At 42.6% G+C, this 14,500-nt stretch overlaps 1 protein-coding gene across 8 annotated transcripts in view; it reads left to right on the forward strand.

Annotated features, from left to right (window-relative positions):
* Nucleotides 1–7,601, forward strand: part of LOC309372433 (uncharacterized protein) — a 30,210-nt gene extending 22,609 nt beyond the window's left edge. For 2 of the 8 annotated variants that reach the window (XM_081916040.1, XM_081916043.1), the window contains 12 exons: nt 486–533; nt 1,098–1,148; nt 1,593–1,640; nt 1,740–1,787; nt 2,139–2,186; nt 2,806–2,850; nt 3,294–3,335; nt 4,270–4,302; nt 4,941–5,027; nt 5,930–5,971; nt 6,617–6,658; nt 7,445–7,601. In XM_081916040.1, coding sequence (XP_081772166.1) covers nt 486–533; nt 1,098–1,148; nt 1,593–1,640; nt 1,740–1,787; nt 2,139–2,186; nt 2,806–2,850; nt 3,294–3,335; nt 4,270–4,302; nt 4,941–5,027; nt 5,930–5,971; nt 6,617–6,655 — 531 coding nt within the window. In that variant the 3' untranslated portion in view covers nt 6,656–6,658; nt 7,445–7,601. Of the gene's footprint in view, nt 1–485; nt 534–1,097; nt 1,149–1,592; nt 1,641–1,739; nt 1,788–2,138; nt 2,187–2,805; nt 2,851–3,293; nt 3,336–4,269; nt 4,303–4,940; nt 5,028–5,929; nt 5,972–6,616; nt 6,698–7,444 lie in introns of all 8 variants that reach the window. The other 6 variants (XM_081916041.1, XM_081916042.1, XM_081916044.1 and 3 more) reach the window with 6 other exon arrangements.
* The last annotated feature ends 6,899 nt before the right edge of the window (nt 7,602–14,500 follow it).

The following is a 14,500-nucleotide window of genomic DNA, read 5'->3' on the forward strand; positions in this document are numbered from 1 at the left end:
CCAATTTCTCCTCAGAAACACATTTTCATATGCACTTTTGACTAATGTACATGTTTTAACAAATACATTTCCCCCAATACATTTTTATATATTATATATTATATATTATGTAAAATATTTTCATATTTATGCATACTCTCGTCATATATGCATTTTTGTAAACACTGTTGGGTTAGAGAACTGCATTTCAAAATTTGGTCAATTGCAGATTTTGAAACACAGCTGTGTTTTGCTTCTCCTGTTCAGGAAAACGTGAATTTGATAAATTTGCCTTTAAATGTGAACTTTTTTGAGTTTCTCTCCGATCCTTACTCTAAAGTAAATGTTTCCATTTTGGATTGCCCTTTTTAATCAAGGGCATCTGTTTTCATTATATAGTAGTAAGGTTTATATAAAATGTTGCTTGCTTTTCCGAAATAAAATTCTAACTGCCAAAAATTTTGGTCAAGAATAGCCTTGTTGATGTCTGTTTTTCTTTGTAACAGAACCAGCTTTCAAACTCGCAGAGTACCAGCTCCTTCGGCGGCACACAGGTATATAGATATACACATTCACCATTCTATTTAAATGTTGGCTACTTTCCTGATAATGCCGCTCTTAGATTGGTTGGCAATAGTATGGCTAATAGGGACAAGCAAGGCTGCTAATGCCCCCAAATAAATTGGGTCTTTCCTTCTGTGGCAGATGCCAACAGTGGTTCTCTGTGTACCCAATAATAAAGTCCTTCCACAGTGTAATTCTGTAGAGCAGAGTCCCATTTAATTTGGTGGGGTTAACTCTCAGGTAAAGCATCCTGCTTTCCAGGGAACAAGCCTCATCGAATTCAGAGGTGTTTACTTCTGAGTAGCCATGGTTAGGACTGCAGTGGAAGTGTAGACAATCCCCTAAGTGACATTGATCTCAGTTGTATCTGGGTGGAGTCTGGAATTTCCTGTTGCTGTTCTGTTCTTGTTGGAGAGACGCTAAGATCCCAGCTTCCTGGCTGGTATGTCCTCTAAGACAGGATAGAGTTGTGTGACCTGAACTGGAATAATAATTTTGTGTGTGATTTTTATAGGAAAGCAACTTAAATAACCCTCATCATTCTTTCTCTACAGGGTTTGAAACCTCAGGGTGGCTCATCAGAAACTGTCCGTGTTACCATCCAGGTAACTATTAGGGTTATGCAAAGAAAATACACACACACAACCCTTGGCACCTGCTTTGTCGACCTGGGTAGTGTTAGCTCGGTGGCATGTACTGAAATTGTACTTCCTCACGGATCCTTGGAGGAGGGTTGCCTTACCTTGTTTTCTGAACCTTGCTTGACTGATCGATCCATCACCTATGAGGAGGAAAATAAATGCTTCAGTTTTCATCAGACTTGTATGAACCTTTTAAGCTGAGTAACTCCTTCTGAAGATATCAGTGCTGCCAGATTTCAGACACATGGGGACAGGGTTTTTGTGTGTGCCTAGGTACCTCTTTAAAGCAAGGATCTTTCAGCCTGAGGGCTGGATTTTAATGTAGCCCAACCTTGAGGGCCACATTTGAAGGGAAGGCAAAAAGAACAACTAACAATAGCGTGGCTGATGTCTTGTTTTTCTTCACAGGAGGGTCGGCCTTCAGGATCACAGGGCGGTAGCTCTGTTAGCATACAGGTATATACATATATATTATGCACTTTATAGCAAATGTCGACTTTATCTCAAAAATGTTAACTCACAGCAGCAAGGTTGATGTCTTGTTTTTCTTCACAGGGGGGTCAGCCTTCAGGATCACAGGGCGGTAGCTCTGTTAGCATACAGGTATATACTTATATATTATACACTTTATAGCAAATGTTGACTGTTATGTACTGAAGTTCTCACCCTGGGCCAGCAGGGGGATACTGTAGATAGTTATGCAAATGAAGGATAGAAAGTGATGTTCAGTGATTGGATAGTTTTAGAAAGTTGTTACAGTAACGTGGTACTGGAGCTCTATATAAGCAGGCTGATTGAGCCCTTCAGTTCAGTTCTGTCCTGGCCTGTGAATAAACAAGAGCTGTTTGAAGAATCGCTGTGTCGTCTGATATGTTCACCCACAACTTAACATTGACTTTATCTCAAAAATATTAACTCACAGCAGCAAGGTTGATGTCTTGTTTTTCTTCACAGGGGGGTCAGCCTTCAGGATCACAGGGCGGTAGCTCTGTTGGCATACAGGTACATACAAACACATATATACTTCATATCAAATGTGAGGAGCAGATGGGGCTCATTAACCTGGGAAGGTACCCCATCTGGGAGAAAGAAAACTCTGATCTTAAACCTCTGCTGCCTTGTAGGATATCTTTGGGAGAAGAAAAAGCTAAGGAGAAAACCCCTCACAAATCTGGACTGGAGTTCCTAAGATGGTTGGATGACCTTGTAGGCCTCCTTCTAGAGAAGAAGTGGAGGTGGTGGTTCCTTGGTAGAGAGTAGAGTCTATTGGGGAAGGGGCAAAGGACGCAAGCTGTACAACACAGCAATTGTAGCTTAGCAGCAATGATATCGGAAGGAAGGAAAAGTTAACAGCATGGAGATACTCTATGTCTCCTGAAATTTATGGGGAAAGTGTCTTCCAAGGAGCCACTACCCACATCCCATTCTGTGCTCTTGGTAAATTTTTCTCCCTGGACATCAGAATGAGCTGCTGATAGTGGCTGTACAATAAGGACAGGCTAACTGCTCGATGTAAGCTGCTTTGCCAACCCCGGCTTTGTAGGGATTGGGCAAAGAAATTGGCCTGTGCTAGCCCTCCTGCACAAGATCCTTAATGGTCATTGCCTGCTTTTCTTCACAGGGCCAGTCTTCAAGCTCACAGGGTAGCAGCTCCTCTGGCAAACAGGTATATATGCATGTGGAATCATACAATTGTATAGTTGGAAGGAACCCTGAGGGTTATCTAGTCCAACTCCCTGCAGTGCAGGAATACGTAGCTGTCCCACACAGGGATCGAACTTGCAACCTTGGTAGTATTGGCACCATGCTCTAACCGACTGAGCTATCCAGGTTGTGTAGTGGTTTAAACAGTTTTGGACTCAGATCTGTGAAATCTGTGTGTGACTCCAGGCCAGTCACTTTATCTCAGGCCTAACATGTGAATGGTGGAAGTATTTTATTGTTTTGAAGTGATTTTTTTTAAATAAAAAAAATTCTGGGAAAGAGTGTTAAAACAATTATAGACCGCAAGAAAACAACAGCAAACAAAACACAAACGGAGGGAATGTGTGTAGAAAATATATTACTTTGAAGGCGATAGTACATTTTTTTATTTCTTTGTTTTTAAAGCAGGGTGGATCTTATTCAACCGGTGGCAGTCCCTGTGGCAAGGTATATTCTTTTATTTGACAATATTTTGGAAGCGATCTCAGTATCGGTTGTCTGACAATAGAACAATTTGTTGAGAAAGAGAAGATGTGAGCAAAACGTAAAGTATACAATAGGGAAGGTCTGCAATTCCTTGTTATAGCAAACAGTACTAGAATTGGTAATATACAAATATTTGCACACAGCAGATCTTTAGATATAAATTATTCTTGGACCATTGCTGGTGTAGAATTGCTTTTCCATGGAAGGAAGTGCTATTATCTTAACCTTTATCCTGGCCTGGCAACATCCCCTTTGAGGCTTTGTCTACATGTCAACAATATGAGAATGAGTGCAATTCTTGCCATGTGTTTCATATACAGTGGTACCTCGGTTTTCGGACGTAATCCGTTCCAGAGGACTGTTCAAGTTCTGAAACATTCTGAAATATATTCTGAAACATTCAAAAAGGGTGCAAAGGCCGGTCTGCAAACTTAATAGAGAAAATTGGGGGGGGGGCGACACTCAGTGGAAGCCGTTCGAAAACATTCGAAAACGGAAGCATTTACTTCCAGGTTTTTGGCGTTCGAAAACCATAACGTTAGACTTCTGAGATGTTCAAAAACTGAAGTACCACTGTATATTGAATGTATCACTGAAATACTCTCTGCTTTCTAAGGCAAGAGAGGGGGGGAAGGGGGTGCTTGTGTTTTTGCATGGGTGTGTGTGTGTGTGTGTGAGAGAGAGAGAGAGAGAGAGAGAGAGAGAGAGAGAGAGAGAGAGAGAGAGAGTGTATGAAGGGCACTCTAGTCATGTGTCTGCATACATAGTGGTGCTGGTTTTAAGTACAGATGTGCTCAGATCAATAATCCAGGACTTTAAGGAACTTAAAAAAATGATAAATGCTTTAAAAAATGCAAACCTAACAATAACAAGAATCAACATTCATTTTAAACAGGGGATTACATATGACAGCAATCCCTGCAACCAGGTAAGATTTCCATTCTATTCACATAAAAGACATATGTCAATGGAACATCTAGTTTTGGGGTCTAAATAAATGCAGATATAATGGATAAAAGCTCCTGAAGATGACCTTGTTCTAGTGCATTCATGATGCTTTGTGCAACTGATGCTATTGGGTTAGCTTTACATGATTCTGCTTTGAATACTGTTTGCACCTGCCAATGTTTGGGGGCAAATATGCTGTTTTGTTTCCATTTGGTGCATGTCCTGCTGAAATCCTACAACTTTTCATGGTATAAATGTTCTGGGTTCCCTCTTTCCCCACTGCTATTGCTATGCTGTTGCACAATAGTGTCCCTCTAGACAGCAATAAACATTGGGGAAGCAAGTTGAAAGCTGCTCAAGTGATTGGAATCTAAGAAGAGAAGAAGCCCAAACACATTTTGGTGTGGCAAATTCCCCAGAGTTTTGGGAAAAGGCCACGAAATAGAATATGCAGAAATAGCGTGGTGCATTATTTAGAATTTCAAACAAGCAATCTCTTGAGCAGCCAACAGCATTTGCAACTCTACCTCCGTCATAGAAATTATTGTGCATTTTCCACTCAAATAAGAGAAGATGGTAGCATTTGTGTGTGATTATTGATTTTGTGCTGCTTTACAGGGCCAAGCGTCACCGCCGTCGTCATCATCATCGTCATCATCATCATCTTATTCATCGTCTTCTTCTTCACAAAGCACCTATGGCCAGGTAGGGGTTGTTTCCTTTAGCTGTTTCTTCCCAGTGTATGATGAATGGATGATGCACTGATTTTCAGGCACTTTAACTGGGAGAAAGGATCTGAAAATTCCCATAAGGAAGTGCACAAATGCAAAACATGGCAGCAAATGTGCTGACAGAATACTGGAAGGGCACAGGGGACCTATGCCAGAAACAGATGGCGTGCAGATCTTTAGACATTTTCATTTGGATCAAAATATAATGCATGATCAGAAAAAGTCCATTGGTGCTGAGACAACATAGGACATCAGCTCACTAGAAAGTTCTCCTTCACAAACTCCATTGCACTGTTGCACATCTCCCATTCCTTTCAAGGGAGTTTGCTCGTGTGCAAGAAAACATTTTGGCTGTTTGTGCCCTGGGTTTCCACACATTTCTAAATTTTCTTTTAAATTCCTGTGAGCCAAAATAATCTCCGCTTATTTTATTTTTTTAAAATGATATTTATTAAAGTTTCAAAAAAGATTACAAAAATAAGAAAAGAGAGAAAAAAGAAACAAAAGATACAAAATACAGAAAAATAAAAACAATTAAAAACAAACCAATTTTTCCATGTCTTATCTTTCATTTACTTGTTTCCCTGACCTCCTCACACCTCCCTTTTTTGTATTCCAGTTCAGTTAGTTAAGTCAGCAAATCCTTTCCCTCTTTGTTTTTATCTTAATCCTTTATCTTAGTATATTATAACTTTACATTTCACCTGTTAACAATCCATTTTTTACATACTCCTTTGTAACGTTACTGCTAAAACCTAATCTCCGCTTATTTTGAGTGCCCCCAAAAGATTCTGAACACTAGATTTCTGAAATTCAACTGACAAGAACTATTTTAATGTGTTTTCCTCCCTTCCCCACTCCGTTTGTCTTCTTTAGGGTGGCTCACAATATCAAGGCAACCCCAACGCTTGTCCTCCGGTATGTTCCCTTTCTCTTAAGTTTTATTATGATTTACTACCTGACAAAGTTATATATATATATGATTCTGTCCCTCTAATGCCCTTGTCAGCAACCAAGTTTTCCTTAAAGGCCAATTTCAGAAGCAAATGATGAGAGTCAGTTAGCGCCTCGGTCCTGTTACTTCTTCAAGGCAATCCAAAAGTGTTCATCAGTTGTTGTTTGTTTTCTTATATCTTTATCCTGCTTTTCTAACAAACATTGTCTGCCAAAGTGACCCACTTCAGTAGCAAACAAACAAATGCAAGGCTTGTTCTCAGGCTTGCTAACCTAATTTTCTGTTCTGAACCATCCTGGGATCTTCGGATGAAAGGCGGTATACAAATTTTAATAATAATAATAATAATAATAATAATAATAATAATAATAATAATAATTAATAATACAAGACACACAGAAAGGAAGGGGATTAGAGGAAACAAGCAGAGGAGGGAGATCAGTTTGACAATGCAAGGGATGAGTTGTATATATGCTTGTAGCCTTGCATGGACAAAGGCGTAAGAACTACGTGTATGAGAGAAATTCAATTTCATGCACATTTAAGGGTGAACTTACATAATTCACACTTGGCAAAGTAATTTCTGATTTTGTATTTCTCTCTCTCAGGGGATAGATACTTCTTCCAACAACAGAAACAGATGCTGAGTGGTAAATATCAGCTCTTATTATACAAAGATGAATCTCAAAGTATGATAGTCTTTTATACCTACTCTTTGAATATTGCAGAGACAATTTGTATTATGGGTTGCATTTGATGGATTTTCTGTGCAATCCCAGGGAAGCTTTCCCAAACCCAAGGGAACCATATAAAGGAAGGGGCGCCAGAAGATTATATGCACGAGACTTAAATTTATTACACGCCACTTGAGGCTCCAGAAAGTGAACAAACTTTCACTTAACCTAAGAATATGCCTCATAGTAAATGGAGTCCTGAATGTGATTGTAGGTGGCAACGTTTTCATTTTACCTTGACAATTCCAATAAACAATAACCACATTGTGCTCGTGATAAACAAATTCACACTGTTCAGCTCCTCAAGCAACTGATGTATAATGTCAAATTTAAATGAACTGGCAGGTAGATAGGCAACTTGTCTTTTGCCCATTGCTCTTAATATGAGATGGAAGTATTTAGCATTGTCTCCCGAGGCAGACAGATGCCAACAACAGCTAGAACTGAGGCTTTGGTTCACATAAATGATCTCAAGATTAGGTCATTAGCTGTGTCATTCCATACAAAGGAAGTTGGATTGTTAGTAAAATGTTACCAGGAAAGAATTTCAGCAATAAGGGATATGTAGGTTGTCTTTTTTTTCTTTTTCTTTTTAAGAATCCTGCTATAGGTTAAATAATAATAATAATAATATTAATAATAATAACAACAACTTTAAATGAAATAGCTACAGAATGACATGGTTGTATTTATGTGTTTTAGCAATAAAGTGTTGAAACAGAAAACCGGTCTGGAGAGGAAGAATATAATTCAATAGTCACGAGAGCAACTGGAATTTCTCAAAGTTCAAATACATTGCAAAATTACCCGTCTGCAAGACACCTCCCTGACACCTCACGCAAGTCAAAATCACAAGTCAAAATCAGGAGTTGTGAAGTGAAATAAAAACAACTTTTTCCTTAAAATGCTCAAGTCTTTATTTTTATTGATTACATTTCTATCCATGCCTCCTCTCAAAGGAGCTCCAGGGAGTGTCTTCCCCTCAATTTGCACAGAAGCCTTGCAGAATCTGCACATCCTGATAAGCTAGTCCACCACTCCCTGGTTTCTCTGCTGTCCTCCTTCACCCCAGTGAGAATATTTTACCCGCAGAGCTGGCAACCTTAACTGCAAACCAAACCTGAGGGTTGCAGGGAACAGCCGTTCAACGTGTCCAAACAGAACTGCCCCAATTGCATTGGAAGAAGGAGCAGGTTTCCTTCTTCAAAGCAAAAGGGGTGTGGGGTTGATTATGAAGACATCTCTTCTCTTCCTTCCCTGAGCTGTGTGCCTGCAGTTGCAGACCAGGGACACTAGAGGACACTGCTCCCCATTGGCGGTGCCAATAGTCCCTGACCAGCGTCACCGCAGCAAGCTGGGCTTTGCAGCTGCAAGTATAATATAACCCCATTGCACTCTAAAGCTCATACCCTTTCCAAACATGGTGTTGATGGTTGTGGCAAGAGAATTCTTAGGAGGAGAGACCAGTGGAATTGCATTGACAACCGAAGTGACTACATGTGCCAAGAAAGTATGGCTGAGTTAGCATTTTGGAACATGGCATTTTCTGGGTACCAGCCATAGAAATTTAAGGGCTATTGGCTAAGTGCTAGAGTAACGCTTGATGTCATGGTGTGTAGGAACTGTCTTGGCCTACCTACGTATGTTAGGGGAATCCTACTAATTGCAGAACAGAAAAGGCAAAGAGAAGAACCAAGAAGTAATGGTTAAGAATTCTCTCCAGGAACAGAAACAAAGGGCCGGTGCCAGACTTGGCATAGTCTGGCAGATAGGCCCCCCACTGCCAAGCCTTCGCTTTGTGGAAGGGAAATATGAGTCCCTGTGACACACATGTATGGGGTAAATAACACGAGAATCATCTGGGTGCCTGGGTTCAAAACACAAGATAAACTTGCCCCCCAGCAGGAGAGAGCCCCCAGTCAAACAGCAGTATAGCTTTAGGAATATAGGTTGTTAGACCCTTTTGTCCTGTTTAGTTGCATCCAGCGCTCCCCTCTTTTAACGCCCCCCTCAATGAACAGACCACACACTGCTAAGCAGTGCTTTTTTTCTAAAAAAATCTTAAGGGGTACTCTCATTTTCCTACTCAAATTGAAATACTGCCCCTCAATGAGGCCAAACTTAGATTCCCAAAATGTTTATGGGTATGCATACCCCTGTGTCCCCCCTAGAAAAAAAGCACTGCTGCTAAGTAAGTTTAAAATACTTTACTTACAAAATGCCCCAAAGGTCTGATTTGTGCATTTATCGAAGCAGCAGCAAAGAGCACACAGGCAGAATACTCTTTGGTAGAAAATATAGAGAAATCGCTTCAAAAAACGTGCTCTGCGCTTGGAGCTTGCTTAGACATGTCCTCCCTGGTGTGGTATGTGGCATGGGGAGAGAGGGAACAGGAAGAGAAGGCTTCACTCCCTCATCAGAAAAGAGGGGGCGTGACCTAGTTGAGTCTAGGAATCTAGCTCTGTGGTCTTAACCCCTTCATGCATAGCTAGAATTGACTGCAATTTCCCAGACACTTTGCAGCAGCAGCACAGCCACCTTCACCACCACCTCTCTAGGCCTGTGCCACTGCTGTGGTCAGACATGGCAGCTAAGAAGACTTTTAAAAAACTTAAGTTTGTTTGTTTTTAAGCTGCTATTGCTCAGTGGCAGCTTTCCTCCTACTAGTGGTCAGCAAGGCGGTGGCACCTCCATGACTTACCTGGAGGGAGAGGCGGCAGAGAAATCTGTGCCGTGCAAACACACTCTTGGGTGTGTCGGGTTGGTTCTGCTGGTGCCTTTGCACCAAATCAACCTCGCCCTTCTCCCTCCCAGTAAGCTTTAAGTCCCACCCCTACGGTGCTTTTGTCCTCTGCAGGTTTGGCAGCTCAGCCGCAATGACTGATGAACGTCATTTGAAATGGTCCATTGGTCCATACATTGGCTTTCTCCTTGCAGACATCTATGTTAGCCAAAATATGTCCAGGGAGAAGGGCCTGAGGCTAAGACTGGCAGCTCTTCCCAGCCATCGTTGAGCCTTCTTCCCACAATGAATGCAGTCTCCAATACATTATTTAGAAACGAGACCAGACATGAGTTGATTCTGAATAATATACAGTGGTACCTTGGGTTACAGGTTCAGGTTACAGACTCCGCTAACCCAGAAATTGTACCTTGGGTCAAGAACTTTGCTTCAGGATGAGAACAGAAATTGTGTGGTGGCGGCATGGCAGCAGTGGGAGGCTCCATTAGCTAAAGTGGTACCTTAGGTTACAAACAGTTTCAGGTTAAGAACGGACCTCCTGAACGAATTAAGTTCTTAACACGAGGTACCACTGTACTTAGTGCTTGTACTAAGTGCATGTAGTTGTCACGAATCTTAAAACTTTAGGACAGTGGTGGGGCCCTCGGGAGCAACTACGACTTCCAGGGGTGGGACAGGTAAAAACACGACTAGGCCAAAAAGGGGCACCTGGAAAGGCCTCCCCATAGTGCCTTGTGCAGCTCCAACAACCAGTCCTTGCCAGGGGCGCCGACTTATAAAAAATATTGGGGGGGCCCATACCGGGGTCCTGCCCCGGGAAGTTTTCTAAATTTTAGATGAAAATTAGTGAGTTTTAAAGTTTTTTTAAAGTATTTTAGAGTCATATGATCAACATTAGAACCCCGAAAACTCGACTCTCTATAACTCCACACTCCGGGAAACTTGACAAGCCTGAAACACTTTTTGGCCTTGAAAAAAGAAACAAAACATAAACAGGCACGGTATTTTCGTAAAAAGCTAATTTAATTTACAGTAACAATTATGCTTATAGACTATTACAGAGCAGTGAATATATAGCTCTGAAAAGACTGAAATGATATTTAAATAAATCCTAAACTATCACTAAAAGAATAAAACATAAAATATTGCTGTCGCACGGTAATAGCACTTTGATTAATAAGTGAAATAGCTAATTTAAGCTTACTTTGAATAAGGCTGAGGGTTCATTAAATAAAAATAATATCTCAAAGTTAATGCTTTAATACAGTTAATAAAGTTAATACAGTATGCCTAATACTGTATGTAAATACTGTAATACTGTATGTAAATAACGGGCTTTAATTGGGTCTTACACCCTAAAAATATTTAAGTATTTGAAAATAACTAATACAGTACTATTGTAATATAGAAATACAGTACTAAACTAGTACTAATATTTCGAAACTGAAAATTTAACATTCTGTATGTATTTAATTCTCTATTTTATAAAGATTTTTAATATCTGACAGTGAGTTTGGAGTAGCCCAAAGCAAAAATCCTGAGGATCCATGTGGATCCGTGCTTTGTAACCACGTTTTTGCACCACTGTGACCCTAGGCAACAGTGGGTGCGTGATTTTTTTGGTGCAAGATGTAGCCATGAACATGCTATGTGATCTGATGGTGCAAAAATCCTGAGGATCCATGTGGATCCGTGCTTTGTAACCACGTTTTTGCACCATTGCAGCCCCAGGCAACAGTGGGTGCGTGATTTTTTTGGTACAGACTGTAGCCATGGACATGTAATGTGATCTGATGGTGAATTTGGGGTGACCCGATGCAAAAATCCTGAGGATCCATGTGGATCCGTGCTTTGTCACCACGTTTTAAATTGGGAGGGAAGGAAAAACACAGAAGGGACAAGAAGCACAAGAGGGGTGTGCGGAGAAGCAGCTGGCTAAGAATGCAGGCGAGGAGTTTAACGGGGTGGGGGGGAGGAAAGGAAGGCAAAAGTCCCCCCCCCCAAGCCAGCCCTCTCTCTCTCTCTCTCCCACCTGGAGCCTGCACGCAGTGTGACTAGGAAAGAATTAGAAGGAAGGACTCGATCCTTTCCTTAACCTTCTGCTTGCCAGGAGGGCAGGGGATTCCCTGCTCTTTGTTGAGTTTGAGCAAACGCAGCAACAGAAGCGGGTGGGCAGTAAGACCCTGAGGCAGAATGCAGGAAAGCCCCTGCGCTCCGGAGAGTCAGCTCCAGGGACCACACATTCGCTCAATAACACGCACAGAGCGAAATTTACGGTAATAATTTTCTTAAATTATTGGGGGGGCGGAGCCCCCAAACGAATTTTTGAGGGGGCTCGGGCCCCCTCAGGCCCCATGGAGTCAGCGCCTATGGTCCTTGCAGACCACCAGCTGTTTGCTGATGTTTCAAAATGCTGCACACTCCAGAAGATTAAAACAAGTCACCTAGCACCAGTGTCATCAAGTGATTGGCAGGTGGGTTAACTTGGCCCATGAGGCATGGGGGAAATTAGGATCAGGGCCTGCTGACTGGATCCAGTTTCCCACCCCTGCTCTGGGGCCTTATTTATATTATCACTGGAAGCACACCTCATTCACATCCTGTCAGTCACATAACTGTATGCCCTGCAGTCCACAAGCAAGTAACATCCTAAAGAGAATAACTTCCTGGATGGAGGCACATAAATGACTGCAATAATGGGCAGCAGAACAAGGATATGGAGTTATTTGAAAGTGGATGTTAACCCCTAAAAGTTCAAGCATTGCATTAAACCACAGATAGAAATAATTATGTGTATCAGCACTATGCTCGTGTGTATTAAAGCACTGTCTGTTTTTAATGTTGTGTGTGAACCAGGCCTATAGAAGCACAACGAAGCTATTCTGAGATGATGGGGGTGTTCAAATTGCAACCTTAAAAAAACAACAACACATCACTACCTGAGATGGAGAGCAGCCTGGGAAGGAGGCTTCTCCGGAGGCATGTCTCCCTCTTTCCATTGTATACAATCACACACGATGCCCACAAAGTAACAATTAAACTGATGCATCCACTACAATTACAACTTGAGATAGTAAACCAGCTGGCATCGTCAAGAGTTGGTTAAAGTTGCCATGGTACCAGGATGAAGGCTTGGGGCTTTACAAGAGGAGGAATAAAATATAGGCATTAGAGATTTGAAAGGCACACTTAAGTGAAGCTAGTCCTTGCTTTTAAGCAGAGGTGTACCGCCACCCTGCCTACAGAGTGACCTAATTTGATCGTCTATTCCTCCCTGTCTCTGCACTCCACCCAGGCCTCTGTATCTAGCAATATCTCTCTTCCTTCTCCACCCACTTCTGATTGCCTTCTAGTTTGCCTTCATGATTGCTCTGCACGTGGAAGAACCCCAAGGTCAGGAATGATTTGTCATTCCCTTTCTGCCTTCATTGATTTCACCACTAAGAACATATGGATCAGGCCAATGGCTCTTCTAGCCCAGAATCCTGTTCTTACACTGGCCCAGATGCCTAATGGGAAGCTTGGAAGCAGCGCCAAAAGTGCACAGCAGAGATCATTATCTTTGCAACTCAAGGGTTAACTCTGTTAGTGAAGAAGGGATGGGTGGGTGGAGGTGCTCCTTAGCAACTAGACAGAATGGCATGATGTTGACAGACATTGCATGTGCCCTGACTGGCTGTGTAAGTCTGAGAGAGTTTTTATTCCGTATGTTTCGTTGAATGCCCACCTTCCACGTACAAGGTCGGAAGTAAAGAAAGGCAAATATTTCCTCTTCCTTTCTCCTCAGAATTGCACTGCTTATATCTGTTTTCCTCAGTTAAGCATTATCAAGGCTTTTCTCTCTGGACTCCACACAGGGCCATCTTAAGCATATCCAGCGTCGTGGCGCAAAGTTCCCTCCAACGCCAAACAACCCCCCCCTTCCCAGAATTGTCCATCTTTTTTTAGGGAGGATGGCGCTGCCGGCAGGGCTGGAGGAGGCGGGCAGCGGCTGGAGGGCGGCTTCTCCAGCAGGGAAGAGGTGGAGGCTGGACGTGGCACCTCCTGGCTCAGCTGGCCACTTCATGCTGCGGTGGCCACGGCAGACGGAGGCTCCGGGTGCGGCGCTGCTTCGGTGCAGCATGGCGGAGGCAGGCAAGGGCGGCGAGCTGATGCTGGGAGGTGTCACATCCAGCCTCCGCCTCTTCCCTGGTGCCCTCCAGAACTTGGCATGCTGGTGCCCCGCACCACTAGCATCTATGGGTAAGAGGCCCCTGACTCCGCATTATTTAAGCCATGTTACTAACAAGCGGGAACTTATAGTCTGGATAGCTCAGTTTGTTAGAGCATGATGCTGATAATGCCAAGGTTGCTGGTTCGATCCCCGTATGGGACAGCTGCATATTCCTGCATTGCAGGGGGTTGGACTAGATGATCCTCAGGGTCCCATCCAACTCTATGATTCTATGGTATCTATGAATGCAGCAGCAGTCTCCCCTGTTTGATGCCTAAAATGAGGTTTCTAGGCACGTAGTTCCAAATTTCAAAATCCAAACCAGTTTGGTCTTCTCCTTCAAACTGAATTCCTAACACCCGAGAGCCTTTTCCACTGGCATTTTGCATGGTTGTGGCAGACAGCATCTAAGGCATATTTTGGGAGATAAGCATAACCTTCACATGGCTTTCTCCACTTGTGGGTTCCCCAGCTTTCTCAGCCTCGTGGCAATAAATCTTTATAGCAGAGCTTGCCAACACACATTCTATACTTGGCAGCGAATTGTGATGTCGTGCCAGAGTCCTCCAAGCCCTTGGGTCCTCCCTGGGCCACAGCTATAAGCTATAATCACCTTGCATGCCAACGCAGTAAATAATGTCTGAAAATGCTCGTGAACAAATCCTGCCAGTCTGGATGAAAGCAAATGGTAAAACCTTATGGCGCTTGCAACCAACCGCATTCTCATTATACATGACAAGCAGCCACTTTTGTCCAATCAGCCTGAGGAAAAGTTCTGTTTAACTCTCATGCTTGCACATCA

The sequence above is a fragment of the Podarcis melisellensis genome (genome assembly GCF_964234715.1).
Source record: "Podarcis melisellensis genome assembly, chromosome: 6".
Classification (NCBI taxonomy): domain Eukaryota; kingdom Metazoa; phylum Chordata; class Lepidosauria; order Squamata; family Lacertidae; genus Podarcis; species Podarcis melisellensis.